The 15,372-nt window shown below is 36.0% G+C and overlaps 1 protein-coding gene across 3 annotated transcripts in view; it reads right to left on the reverse strand.

Annotated features, from left to right (window-relative positions):
• The window catches only part of MYBPC1 (myosin binding protein C1), a 72,929-nt gene that overhangs the window by 13,394 nt on the left and 44,163 nt on the right, over positions 1–15,372 (reverse strand). For all 3 annotated transcript variants that reach the window (XM_042890286.1, XM_042890288.1, XM_042890287.1), the window contains 10 exons: positions 15,110–15,276; positions 13,495–13,657; positions 12,909–13,015; positions 11,636–11,769; positions 10,292–10,448; positions 8,625–8,729; positions 7,856–8,044; positions 6,487–6,621; positions 1,551–1,718; positions 1,003–1,091 (listed from right to left, as the gene is read on the reverse strand). In XM_042890286.1, the coding sequence (XP_042746220.1) occupies positions 1,003–1,091; positions 1,551–1,718; positions 6,487–6,621; positions 7,856–8,044; positions 8,625–8,729; positions 10,292–10,448; positions 11,636–11,769; positions 12,909–13,015; positions 13,495–13,657; positions 15,110–15,276 (1,414 nt within the window). The remainder of the gene's footprint in view (positions 1–1,002; positions 1,092–1,550; positions 1,719–6,486; positions 6,622–7,855; positions 8,045–8,624; positions 8,730–10,291; positions 10,449–11,635; positions 11,770–12,908; positions 13,016–13,494; positions 13,658–15,109; positions 15,277–15,372) is intronic.

A 15,372-nucleotide genomic window follows, 5' to 3' on the forward strand; every position in this document is an offset into this window, starting at 1 on the left:
ATTTTTCTTTTTTTAAAGAAAATCTGTAAAAGAAATAAAAAGCATAACAAATTTCTTCCCCTTCTGGAACTGCCTACATTTTCTACACTGCTGGGCACCTAAATAGTGGATTAAAGCTCCAGGGATTTTGAATTCTCTTCTTTCATTGCAAAAGCAGTTGAAATACTTTTAGTTAGACTGGCTTGACATCTTTTGAGGAGAAGTGCATATAGTTGTGGCATGGTAGTGCCCAATTTTGGTGCCTAAATAGGAGTGAATTCCACTTGCTTTACCATGAGATTTGCCTTCTGGATGCAAAATATTTACAAATGCTGTCCAATACTCTCACCTCTTTTGAAATGTCTAATTTTAGAAAACATTTCTTTAGTTTCTCTGAAACAATGTCTTTTGTCGTGTATTGGTGATCAAGCTTTTATTAAACTTCTAGTAGCTTTGTAGAAACAAGCATTTTTATGTGAGCAGAGAAGATTTCAAATTACAGCTTTTAATTCAGAAGAATAGGGGCCCTATAGGTAGAGAGGCAGTCATTGTTGTGAAAGGTGCTATATCCTTGGAGGTGTTCTTGCTATAGATGTGATCTCAAGGATTTAAAGTTGCATTTCCTATAGGAGATAGTGAAATTCTGCCCACTCTTCACCTCCCTCTCAAGACAACACAATGATCAAATATTACTGTATCTAATTACTGCCAGTCTAATCATTTTGCACTCTGGTAGTGATTATCTTGCACATAATCTCCAGCAGTAGAATTGCTCTGTGGATGACAGATGACTAATCAGTTTGTCTAAGCTAGTTATGCAATTCAGTGTTTGGCTTGTCATCATTTATTTGAGACATCAAGACATAAACTCTCAAGCGCCTTTGTACTTCTTTGTGCTCTCTCACATCTATTCGAATGAACTCACTTGACTCCCAAACTTACACAGAAAAAAAGAAGATAAGAAGCAGCAACATAAGGAAAATGAGTATTGAGTATTTTCCTGTCAGTGTTTTTAGTTCTTACCTGGAAAGGAATAACAAGATTTACAGTTTCTCCAACTCTTCTAGTATAGGTTTGTTTTAAGTGTCTTGGTAGGCGAATCTTTGGAGGTTCTGAAAAAACCCAAAAGCTTTGAAATTTATTTTCTTTTCTAACCAAGGCAGTACTAGTGGGCATTGATATAAACAGAAATCTGCATTTTCTGCAATTCCCAGAAGAGGCCAATGAGTGATATCTTACATTTCTTGGTCCCGTATTCAGTACACCTTTGGTGTCTGTAACACCACATGCTGTGATGGTAAGAACAGGTGGGTACTTAGTGCTACTTAAAAAAGAAACATCAAGATCTGTAGACAACTTTAAAGTCTGTGCAATAAAGGCTCAGAAATGAAATATTAAAAAATTACAGATTTTTTTAAATACGTTTACATGTCTTCTAGTCACTACAAAATGGTTTTGTAAGGCCATATCATCAGCTTCTAACTAAAAGTATTAGCCATAAAAAAAAACCTACAGAACTAAACATGGAAGCAGAGTGTATTTGTGGGAGAACATAAGCAGGAGGATCTTACCTATCACTTCCTTGACTAAGATAGGCTGTGGGTGGTACCTAGGTTCACTTTCACCTGCAGCATTCACCGCTTTTACTCGCACAAGGATTTTTGAGCCAGTCGGCAGACCGTTGATTGTAAACTTTGTTTTGTCTGTCAGTTCTGGGTTAGCGACGATCCATTCATCAGCTAGTTTAGGAAAAGAGGAGGATGAACCAAAGGAACAGGGAATTATAAGTATATCCACTGCCCCCAAAAGGAAAATTACATAATGGTAATTGATTCATTATATACTGATGCATCCATCTCATTTTTTTTTCTGTTTTCTTCAATAACGTGATATGGATTCACTTTAATTATGACTGAAAAAAAAGCTTCAACTCTTAATGGATTTCTGTCAATTATATATATAAATAAGTAAATGTTTTAATAATGTGTCTATCACTTAATTGTACCAGAGAGATTAGCATTTTAATTCAGCTGATAGAAAACAAGAAGGACGTAGACTGTATCTCCAAAAACACTCACCATTGCTTTAACAACTTTTTTGGAGAGAAAAGGGATTGAGAATTCATTTAAAGAATTTCACATTCAAAACAAGTACTTATCCTAGATAATACCGTGGGGATGAGAAAAGAACAGACTATTTACACATTGCAATGAAATGCCATCTCTGCTGGTGCCTTTAGAAGAAGAAGTCTGTATCCAAGTTATTCACTTAATGACGACATTCTCAAATTTTTAGCCTACTCCTAAGCGGACGCATGCAATCCATGGAGTGATCCTAACAGTACAGTCTTTCAGATAAGTTTTGATACAAACAATACTTTCTTTTCACCCTATCTTGAAAACATAGATCATTTCAACGCTGCTGGCGCCTTGACCTTAGGAATCAGATTTGTGCAGTAGTAAGTCACTGCTGATACTTTCCACATCATGTAAGGACAGCATTATAATCCTAGCATAAAAGACAAGGGAACTACTATAAGAAGTGCCCTGCAGACTTAGCCACAACACTGCGATACATTTGCGTAAGTGTGTGTCTTACTTTTAGGAATTAAGTTCTCCTTCAAGCTGCTTCCTTCAGGTTCTAGTAGAAGAGGATTGTAATCAATGAGTGTTTCCTGAACACCTCCCCCTCCCTTATACATGCACTGCTGCAAACTCTGAGAGTGCACGTACTCTCAGAAATTTCTTTACTTTTATAAAGAGAGTTTTCTTTCACTAAAGAAGTTTTAAATCCCTTGTTGTATACTCTACCTTCCAGGTTGAAAGGTGGCTCCATCAATTCCTCAGACTGATCTGTCGATATACCTTGTGAGAATCCAGCTTTAAAATTAATCAGAGACACTCACTTTCACACAGATGGAGAATTTTGCCAGTGGTTACAAATTCCTGTTAGTAAGGTGCTAGATTTTAAAGACTTAGAGGACCTATACATAGGGAGTCTGCAGGTAGAAAAGAGGCGGGAAGAGGTGGGAAGGAGGCATCTAGATCAAGAACAGTTATTCTCACAGGAAAGCTAAAGGATAAAGAAAGAGGAGGAGATGAAGTTGGTTCTTTCTTTGGGCTGATCACAGCCCTGGAAAGATGAAAAGAAAGAGATGAAAGAACACTTGGAAAAGAGAGAAATGAAGCAAAATGATGATGGGAGAAAAAAAAAAAACAACACATCATAGAAGAGAAAACATCATAGAAGAGAAAAGGAACTCTGGGAAGAATTTTGAGAAGAGAGACAGAAAAAAAGAGTCTTGAAAAGTAAACTTAGGGAGACAGAGGAAAAGAACACATTTAACTAAAGGCAACACAGAAAGAAAATCACAGATGATGACAGATACAGTGTAATCACTAAGGCTTTATTTCCTGATCAAAGCTATCATTGCCCTGGATTTCCTGGAAGCCTGAACTTGGCTATTTTGAGGATAATAAAAATACTTCTAGTATTTACACATGTTCCTAGATGGGAACACTCACAAGGATCTCAGCCAACAGAGACTCTCTGAAATGCCTTTTTACTAGCTAAAAAACAGATTATTTGCAGGTGCAGTGGCCCTTTAAAGGCAGATAAACACAACATCCAAAGGAAAATTAAGCTAGACTTGAAATATCACAGAAGAACCAGCCAGCAGAGTACATTGCTAAGAATCGGCTTATCCAGTGTCAACAAGACTTGGTCTATTCTAGCGCACCAAAACAAGAGGTTCAAGTTGAATGTTGTAAGCTAGCCCTAGGGAAGGGAGTTCTTTATCCATACATAATGTGTTATTCATTCCCATGCAATGCCAGATGCATACACACATGATGAAACTCCTATTGAGTTATATAGAGAGAGCTGTCAAAGGCGCTACCTTAATTAACGAAATCCAAAAGTCCACCATGTTGATCAACTTACGAGAGTCAGGCCAAAGGGAAATACCAGTTTTCACAAAGACAAACTGATGTCAATCATACATGATTCCTCTAAATTATAATTACACAGATGGATGACACACATATTCAGACTTCCTATTTTCAGCTTGTGATTTCTCCTAATGAATGCCAAAATAAGGAAGCTCCAAAAAACCCTCTTTAAAGCTATGTCAGTGATGACGGTGAAGGAATGAAGACAGATGAGTTTACAAACAGAGAAGTAAAAAATAGGTACAGCAGAAGGAATATAGACACAGTCATAAGAAGTATCTTGAAGTTAAAAAGATATTAAACAGTATAGAATAAATTAGTCCAAAACAGAAAAGGCACTGAAAGGGCTGAGAAAGGGAAGCACTGAGATATTGCAGGAAAGAAAAAAAAGTTAACATGTATAGAAAATACTGTATATTTCAGTAACACAACTCTTCTTACAATTTTCTACTAAGCTTGATTCTTCCTAGCCATTTTCATAACATATATACATGAATAATGTTAACTGTGCATATAAAGGTGTATATACATGTACAGAAGACATATAGATTTACATAAACAATCAGAAACTTATGCAAAATACATGGTACCCATTGTATTTTAACTGAGTTAAATAATAAGATGACGTTCACTGACATTCTAAACACATGACAAACATATGTTTGTCATATTAAACATTATGTTTAATATTGTAAACATATCTGAAAAAAAATTGTTCCATTGAATGGCTATACAGTGATCTTCTTTATAACAGCCCTTAAAAGGTACATTTTGAAGATTCATTTAAACACCTTAGTTTGGATTATTGTATATACATACATTTCTCATTCTCTCATTTTGCCTAACCTACCAATCACATGCTATAATGTCAAGGATCTCATGACTGTGATACATTACAAACACTTCTTATTTTTCACCATCATCCTACAAATGCTAAACAGAGTATAATATACAACATACACATTTTCAGTTTCCTTTTACCTTTTGACTATGCAAATGAAACAGACAGTGGTATGTGGACAGTCAGAGTAAATGATCTTGAAGGTCTTCCCAACATTGCTAACTCTGTGAATCTATGATTATAGTAATGCTGCACCTTGATCTGACACTGTATGCTTACTCTTTCTGACCTGTTTCCACAGCTCCCTCCCAGTATTCAGGGAAAACCCTTCCTGTTGTTCCTGCTGTGTCCGCCTTCAGGTAATCTTCTCCAGACCTCTGAGCTTCTTGCAGTCTTCCTGTTCCTTACAGATATTCATCTCAATGCTCTCACATGTGGAGTACTCTCGAGAAAAACCAATGTGCTTCACTCCCTCTCTCTCTCACTCAAGTGGGAGCTGAGGATTCTCTGCTCCTGTAGTATCTGTCCTATTTTGTAAACTACTAGTTTCCTGGATTTACTGAATCTGAAATATGTGACATTGTGAATGACAAGTTCTCTCCTCTACCTCTTGTATCCAGGCTGAGAATTGTATTCATGAAACTCTTCTACTGAAATAGATGTCTTTATGAAAAAAAAAAAGCCTTGAACTCATCACTTGTTTTACAACACAGTGAAGAGCAGCAACTGACAGGAATCAACATTAAAAAGTCTCATTCATCCAAACACTCAACATTACTGAAGTTCCATTGTTTGATGTTTGCCCACAGAGGCTGGATATTGCACACACCAGTCTTGCCTGTTTGGTACTCACCTAGGAGTTAACAGTCACTTTTTTAAAATAGTTTTTATTCTTTTTTTAAGTTAAAAACTTAAGGGAGTTACTTTTTGAAAACAGACTTCATTTGATGTCAACTCAGAATAAAATCTGTTGAAAAATACTAAATTGCTCTGCTTAATTGCCAGAGCTACTGGTTGTAAAATATAGGGTGTTTCCCTATTCCATCCTATTTTACTTTATTGTCTTTATTGTCTCTTACATCTTTATCATTCTCCTTCAGCTATATGTAGTTTTATGACAGATAGACATAGTTAAAGATCCTTTATCTAATTAGCTTGAAATGTTGTGGAAATTCAATATTCAGACATAAAGTTTACATGCCTAGCTAATTTCTATAGCCAGTTGTTGGGAAGGCTGTCCACCTATATTGTGAACTGGCACTTGAAGTAGCCCATTAGTAATATGTCAAGATAGAGATGATTACACTGAGGACCTCCTGTCCCTAAAACCCAGCCAACCTACACACAATCTGGATCACACATATATCAATTTATTATTTCCTATTCATCCATCCATCAATCCATTCACACTCACTTTGTTGCTTCCACTTTTCATCGAGCTAAAAGAAGAGGAAGGGCATTAATGTGTCTTTACCTGAACTGCAACACATTATATAGTTTTTTGATTTGTTGTTCACATCATATGTAAAGTGGGTTAAACTACAAGAATGAGTGGGATCTGAAATATAAACTAAGGAGGAGCTTGAACAGAATCCTGATGCTGGGGGTTTCTAACTGATTAATCACCCCAAAGTGAGTGCAGCTGACACCTAAAGAAATAACGGAGGTCTCACGTATTTTCACTTTGAGTAACATACCACAGTTGTTGTCACTTACTTCCTTCAAAGCAGTACTCTACAACATAGCCATCTAAACCTGCTGCTCCAATGTGGTCTGGTGGCCTCCATCTCATCGTCACTGAGGTGTCGGTTACTGAATCCACTGCCAGGAGAGTTGGTGGACTGGTAACAGCTGAAACAAGAAGGCAGCAGGGAGAAGGCTGAAAACTCCTGTTCTCATAAAAGTTTATATTTTTGATGTTTTCCTCTAATCTGGCATCATCTAGATCTCAGGCAAAAGGCAAAATCCAGGCATTTCCAGTCATCCTGAAACTTCTTTCCCATTTAGAACCAAACCAGAACAGATACCTCCTCCTGAACCTGCTCACAGCCTGACCCAAAGAGTCAGATTCCTCCCTCTGGGGAATGAGGAGGACGAAGGGAGGTGAGAGGTGTGGTAGAGAAGTTTTGGGTAGCGTGTTCCACGACAGTATGTATTTTCACAAAAGAAGGAAGCATGCTGTAGCAATAATAGCTGTCACCTCCTTCCTCTTCTGCTGAGCAAGGTGGAAACCTTTGCTAATTTTCAAAACTGACACTTGTTTTACAAGGACTTCTGACTATAACAATAGTTTGAACAATTCTTTCTTTACATTAAAAGGCCAACAAGTTAGCAGTCATAAGGAAAGTGACAAAGCCTCTAGCTGTTGCATTAATATAAAGTACAAATAATAAGAGAAAATAAAAAATGGTGTGAAAAATGATCTAGCCTGGTTTGGTTTGTAGTTGGAAAAAGGTATTGATAATATATGATTCTTCTGAAAAAAAAATCACCAAAACAGAAAACCCGCTACCATACTTCAGTTAATAAGGATGAGTGAGGCATGCAAATTCATTTATTTTTATTTCTGCTGATGGACTATATACCCATGTTAGGTGCTCTTTTTTTTTTAATTTTATTTTTGTTTTATGTTTAGACTTCTGCTCACTTTTTCTGGCTATTTTTCACCAAAGGTCCTTGTCTGGCTGAACTTACAACAGGAGAAACAGAACAGCTAAGACAATATTTCATTATTCTCAATTATCTAAACTTCCAATAGTTTGATACAATTGACTCAATATGCAGAGACATGAAGCTGTCAATTATGGTACTTGAAAAGTATTGACTATAATATATTGGGCTCACCTATAGTATGTCACTACTGTATTGTAGTGCAACATTTTTCTGTCTGTACCTATTTTGTTTCTTGCTTATGAAAGATATATATTTAGATATATGAATATATAATTTACACAGCACTTAGTATAGACAGATTGTGAGCAACAGAAATGTAGAAAGAACTACAGTTATATAATTAAATGACTGCAGTAGTGTATCAAGAATAATTGTCTAATGCATAGCCATTTCTCTAACCTTGTTTACTTACCTAAAGGAACAAAAGACTTTGAAGGCATACTTGGTTTGGAAGTGCCTATTGCATTAACAGCAAATACACGGACCTCATAAGCAACACCTTCAATCATCTTCTTTGGCTCAAAGGTTGTTTCTTTACACAATTCAAAATTCAGCCTCATCCACCGTGAGCTTTGTTTCTTTTTCCTTTCAATGAAATATCCTATAGACCAAGCAAAACAGTATTACAGCAAGTAATAGCAAAAAGTTCAGTAGTGAAGTGTGCATGTTTTAGTGAAAGTGACCTGTAGTTCTCAATATGGCTCAATATGTCTTTCTAGCTTCAGAGTTCTTTGGGAGTTACTGCTTAATTTTTCTCCTTGCAGATTAGCTGCTAGTCACATGTTTGGCCTCTATGGCCATGTACAGGCTTTTTTCAAATTTCAATTAATTTTTTAATCTAACATTTTAAATTTAATTTTATTTAGTTTGGAGAGCCTGATTCTGCTGGCCTCTGATCTCCTGTGACCTTCTTCTATATTACAGTTGGTTCTGAAATTGCTGCTAACATTCAAACTCTTCAAGTTTTGCCTTTATAAAAAGTCATCTGTCAAGTAGGGAAATGGATAACAGGTAAAACTTATGATAAAGTCAAAGATTGGATGTAATATTCTTTTGATAGACTATTCAAAGTGCCATTCTGCAGTGCCAGAGTTGAACTCTGATACTTTGATGCCCATTACTTGGAATGAGTTTCTTTTCTCTATATTAGAGCATCACCAAATGAAAGGAAAAGTATTTACCTAAGATGGGTGATCCACCATCATTTGCTGGAGGTTCCCATGTCATAACACACCAGTCTTCACCCACCTCAGTCACATTTGGTGCCTGAGGAGGATCAGGCACATCTGTGGTTGAAAAAAAAATTAAAAAAAAAAAAAAAATATATATATATATATATAATAAAAAGAAAAAAAAAAAGATCTTTCCTTTTTATGCCTAGCCTGTAATAAAATACCTCAAACAATAAACAAATCTGATTAGTTTTAGAAGTCCAATTGGATAAGTTAGAATAGAAAATGTAGAGTCAACCACAAAAATAATCCTGTGTTGACAAGAAACGGTGAGAATGAATGGAGCACAAGTACATTGGTAAGAATGGATCAGCAGAGGGAGACAAAAACTCATCACTAAAATGTGAGTGACAACATTCAGAACAGTAAGTAGGAGACATAGATACTGTGAATATACTTGGCCTTTCTGGACTAAATTCTTCGTAGGTAAGATATTCTAGCATCCATTTAATGTTCTGAGATTTGAGAGCACCTGCTTTGCTAGTCCTTCTTCTCTAATCTTCTGTAAGTAATTCAAGTACAGTTTCACAAAGACCCATGGGCACTTAATGTTTTCTATCATCTTACATGACATTTTATCCATATATATATGTTAGTAAAACAAATCTATGACTTAGAGAATGTTAGGGGTAATGCATGGGGAAAATTACAATTCTTAGAAGGGGTTACACAAAGGCTGGACTGGGAGCTACATGAGGTTGACAATAGAAAAATGACAAGGTAAAATGTCATAAACTCATTTTAAATGTTCTAAATCACTGTTTTCTGGAATAAGCACAATAATGATGCAGGGAAGTCCTCCAAGTACATAAAATATATTGGTAGCCCTCATTTGTACTTAACTCTCTGGGGTAGAGAACTTTGACCATAGGTGCTTCGATGGCATTGCACATTTGGCTCAGAGCATCTCAAGCTCTTCTTTGCACAGTTTTTGGATTCAGTAGTAGCAGTGCAGAGCCCCCATTTAAGGCACTTCTGGGGGAGACACAGTTCTGTAACTCCTCTGAGAAAAAACTGAAATTAAATTTCCTCATTTGGAATAAAATTTCTGGCCAACGAGCTACAGCACAGTGATTTTTTTTTTAAAGTAACTTTTGCATCATTTTATATGGATACTGATCTGAGAAACATGATCTAGGAGTTCCTAATGAAAAGAAAGAGAAAGGAGGTCTCTGTGCATCCTGACAAGTGGGATAGGTAGGGATAAATGCCAAGTTCTTCAGCACTGTCAAGACGCTTGAGGGGCACTTGAGGGCACGTGCCAAGAAAGAGCCACAGCCGCCTGGAAAATACAGAATGCTAGAAGCAACAGGAGGCAACCTCAGAAGCTTAGCCTCAGCAAGGTGAGGTGGCAGCAGGGGTGGTAATTAACTCCTACTTAAATCCATACTAAGCTATTGTGTCCTTAATTAACTTTCTGCCTCAGTATCCTTGCATCTTAATTTCACACCTGGAAATGAGGAAAAACAGAGGGACGACAGCATTTACAGGAGAGATAATAGGAAGAAGAATGCAGATGATATCGGAGTGCAGAAAAGCAGTGTTCTCAGGGATAATTTATTGAAAAGAGCCATGGTAAATGACATTGCTCATGTGCACTTTTCCACATGACTTACCAACTACTTTTATGTTGATAAGGGCTGAGTCCTCCCCAGCTTCATTCTTTAATGTTATTCTGAAAGGACCTGAATCTTCTCTCTCAGCTGTGTCAATGACCAGGCAGCTGCTGTCTGAATATGTTTCTGCACGTATTCTTCCACTGTCTGTGATCCACTAGGAATCAAAGTAAGCAGAGGGAAAAAGCACGTTTTCTGCTTTAAGAATCAAAATGTTCAAAAATCAAAGTTCAAGTGCGTTACTGAACACTTCAACAAGAAGTTTCCAAACAGAAAGTCATATTAAAGCTTAGTATTTCAGTCATCTGATTATCACAAAAAGGACAAACTAACCAAGTGATAAATAAATAAGTAGCTTTAAAATACTGTAACTGTTTAGTACTCAGGTCAGCCATTACATCTCAGAGGAAGGTTCAGTAGGCTCGATTACCCTGTGAGCAAGAACATGCTTTAATCAACGCTACTTGATGAAAAGAGGGTAGTGGAATCTTAAAAAAGATTTAATGTAAAAGATTTTTAAAAGATTCTTAAAAGAAAAAGAATCTATACAAGATTTTTAAAAGATTCTTAAAAAAAGAATCTTAAAAAAATTGAAATGTAATTCATACAGTTGAATGATGAGATGGATTGTGAGGGTCAGTAGTTTGTCCTCATTGTTTTTAAAATTCTTACACATTTTTGAATAAGAAGATCTCCTAGAGGAACTTCTCATTTGAACAAGGCTCTGGTATTAATAATACCAGTAAGATTTGAAAAATGCTAATAAGATTTGACCAGGTAGTTCTGAGAAATTCAGCACATACCAGCAATGTTGCACATACCAGAATGAAAAATTAAACATGGAAAGTCTGGCTTTTTGATATCATACAGTCAGGAGTACATCTTGGCAAAGTTTAGCACAAAGACTCCATATGCAGAACCCAGGTGAATGTTTCATTTTAGTCTTGACACTTCATCAAAATTTATTTATTTCAAAACCAGACCTTACTATGTCTACCTGTCAAAACTGGAATTCTGGACATTATATACACAATAAGTAGCTGCCTGGTAGATTTTCATTAGATTTCTTCTGCATCTAATATATCCCTCTCCTTTAAATTTATTTTTAGAAAAAGCATAATTTTTTCCTTAACAATGTCAAGTGTTTCCTCAAAAAGATCCATAAGATTCTAAACACTATTTGTCAATTTCACCCTTCACACTTGAGGGAGGAGAGTTTTTAAGTGCAACAGGTTAATGTATCTCCTTGTTATTTCCTTCTATATCTCCACCGGACTAGAGATTATTTTTGGAGGGAAAAAAGCTCCTCCTCGATCTTTAAAAACGCATATAATGCTGATGTACCTTATCCCCTTTACTCCACATGACTTTTGGTGTTGGCTCGCCAGTGATAGGGATCTCAAGTCGTAGTTTGGTTCCTGCCACTACTGTCACAGTGTTATTTTCTCCAAGACCATCAAGGTGAAGTTTAGGAGGATCTGGAAAAGAAGAAACCGTCCAAATTTTCATAGGACTGCCGCTTAGAAAATTTAAGAACCTGGGAACAAGTTTGAAGTACAGAGAAATATGCTCTACTGTTCGTATTTTCCTGGCATTTTTACTCGATTAATATCTGTTTGGAAGAAAAATAGTGAAGAAAAATTTTTGGAAGAAAATAATCGATGAAGTTGTTTATATTTAGGTAACATGTGAGAGAGAGACTTCCTCTAAGTGGCTCTTGAAAATTTCTGTTGCAGACTTTCAACATTAGGAATTATCATGCTTCAGGCATCATTATTCTAATATTTTAAACATTTTCTTTATCTAAATACTTTTCCTGAAATTAAATGGTTACTTCTGTTGTATTCCATGCATACAGAGAACAACTGATGAGCATACTCTTATTTTAACGTATTAGAAGCTTTTATCTTTGAGAGTACTCTTCCTCCCCTCCTCTAGTCATTCTCCCTAATTCTTGCCAATCTTATTTCTAACAGAAGTATCCCACTTCTTTCAGTATCAATTGCAAGTCATATTTTTTAAAACCTTGATTTGTATTGCTGTCATTTCAAATTCACAGGCTGAAGTTAAATGTCAGTGGGGTACTGTTGTAGGAAGAGTCAATACCTTATTGTATTTCTTTTTTAAATTTTTATTTTTTTTAAAGACTGGAGTTATTAACAAACCTTCTAATTAGATTATTGAATAAATGCTGACCAGAAACATTTAATTCTCTGGATATAATTAAATATAAGTATAGTATGTGTGAATATGTACCTACTTCACTATTTTACTAAGCTAAATCATATGCTGAAATGTAAACAAGTCCATTCCTCAAAGAATACAACACTGCAGGTCTGAAAAATTATACCAAGAGCTGCTTTACACAAACTAGTAACAGTAGTTTAAGTTTAGGAATTCAATCACCCCAGGCTTGTAAACTATGACCAGATCCTGAGGCAAAATACTCTCTTACTAGCTCAATGTCACTTTGCCAAAGTAGCAGCTCTGTATTTTGAGGTAAGCATCTGCTCAGAAGAAACAAACTGATTGTATTCAAGGATATTTCACACGGTTTTCACTTTCCAAAGGCCAGAGAAAGAAATGAAATTTGTAACTTGTTGTGCCAAGTACTTACCCACAACATGTACTTTGCATGGAATATTAATATTGTAAGCATCTGGTACAAACATGTATTCACCCTCATCATCAACAGCAGCACTTGCTATAATAAATCTGTGGATTCTGTAAAAAATTGAAAAAGAAAGCCATGTAAATTATTTTTGAAGACTACTTGAGACTATGAGGAAAAGTCGGAAGAAAAAAATTTAGGAGATCTGTGCAAGTGTCTAAAAGGTGCAGAAACCAAAAAACAATCAGAAAATAGTGTTGTTTTTAAATCTAAATATTCTTTAATGCCCCCAAATTATTTTGATCTTACTACCTAATATCCCATACTAATAGCAATGGCAAAATCCAGAAAAAAAGAATCACTTAAAAATAGATGTTTCAAGGATTTTTTATTATTGTATTCCACAGCCAAAAGACACAGTATGAAAAAGGACAAGGAGACGTGGCATTTATGATCTTAAAACTAACTGCGTTTAAAGGACAAAGTTTAGGCTTAACACATTGATTAATATATCATTTTCAGAGAAATAACCGTCATATAGGTTGTTTCTCTGAAGATGAAGTTACATCAAATCAATATTCAACATGCTTACCTTCCTTTATGGTAAAGCTTCACACGGTCACTAGCTTCAATCAGTTGTCCATTTTTGTACCATTTCCCTTCCACATTCTCAGATATCTCACATTTCAGGTGGATTTCCTGTCCAAGTCTCACTGTCTGGTCTTCTAGTGCAAGCGAAATCTTCAGTGGTCTCACTTAGGAAAAGAGAAGTAGAGATATTAATGTTAATAAATGAAAAGTTGATCCAAAATATCCATGCCCTGGTAAGAAAACCCAATCTATATTCACTTGGAGTGTATTTGAATTCTGTTCCCTTTTTGGTGTTTCAGTGCAAGATGAGGGCACTTATACCCCCTAGAATCCAGTAAGAAACTTTCGAAATCTGTAAGACCTGTGTCCCCGGTCCTACTCCTAAGAGTGCTCCGCTCTTAGAGAAAGGTCTACCTAGCATTCCTGCAATCTGACTACTTACAGAAGTCTCCCAGATGACACAAGATAACTTGGAGACTTAACAAAGTAGTTAATTGCAACTAATATCTGTCTTTATGAGCCTCTTGTGTCCGGCTCTTATCAAAGGACATGGTGGATAGTGTAAGGTTATTTCATACGCTACTTCTTGTGTTTGCTAAGCTGCCTTAACCACCCTTGTGAAAACACAAAAATACTACTAGCTTTTGTGAAACTTGAGCCTTTTCCACTTTCTGAAAGATCAGATGCTGTAGACCAGAGTCCAGGCTGAACACACAGCACTGTGCATGTGCACTAAATATGCCTGCCTATAATCTGACATATAAAACAAGGAATGGTGGAAAAAAACTGCATTTTGTAGAAAGATGGCTGGAATGTTCTCAACAGAAGAAGCATAAAACACTGTGGTATTGTGGTAAGATGATGGAGCCCAATAGCCACAGTGGATAATTTTCAGCTTGGTAAGAGACCTGTGAATTGTTTGTGCTTAGGATGTCATTTTGTATAAAATAGTTAAAAGTAGAATGTTTGTATGTATGATATATGGTAAGTTTACAGTGTGTAACAAATTTACCACAAACAGGTACTCAAAATCTACCTTGTTCACTAATGCCAGCAAGACCAAATCTGCATCCAGTTGCAAACTAACCAATTGCCTAAAACCAAAGTGGCAGATTATATGGATACATACATTTTGCTAGAAACCACAAGTGTTTTAAAGATATATTCAAACAGTGCTGAGTGAGATACAGTCTCATTTTAGTGCCTTTAGTTTAGTTCAAATAGTCTTGATGCATGTTAACAGTACACCTGGTAGTAGAATATATTTTTTTTTCCAACACATTTTTTTTCACTCCTTTTATCTAAAAAGTCTTGGTTTTGTCTTTCCTGTAAAAGCCTGAAAGGATTCAAGAAAAGCAAGTACTGCCACTGAATGTCTCAGTTTGTTGACCTATTATATCTTTCCATGGATAGCTTTGTTTTCCATCTTAATAAACTGACAGGAATTTTCAAGCAGGACTAATTCATTGTCAGTCACTGCAGACTGGAGGTCTACAGCTAAGAAATTGCTATGGACCATAAAGCTATCTTTAAACTCAGAAAAAGGCAAGCAAATTATTTCTGTTATTTAGCAAACAATGACCGTCACTATCAAGAGCAAGATATATTATACTTACAATCAACAGAAAGCTTAGCTTCTGATTGGCCTCCTGTTGTCATTACTGAGTAAGTTGCGTTGTCATTTTTTGCAGCCTCCTCTATAATCAAAGTGTGTTTTTTACCCTCAACCTTGATTCGATACCGAGATTTAGGTTCATTGGTAAGCTCTACACCATTCTTAAACCTAATAGAAAAGAAAAAGTGATTATTTTCCCAATAAAAGTCCTGTGTGAGTAAGAATCTCATAGACTGAAACTTCTGGAGAAGACTTTGCAAGACT

Source organism: Lagopus leucura, unplaced genomic scaffold, assembly GCF_019238085.1.
Source record: "Lagopus leucura isolate 7727_CA_CO unplaced genomic scaffold, USGS_WTPT01 Super-Scaffold_100159, whole genome shotgun sequence".
Lineage (NCBI taxonomy): Eukaryota > Metazoa > Chordata > Aves > Galliformes > Phasianidae > Lagopus > Lagopus leucura.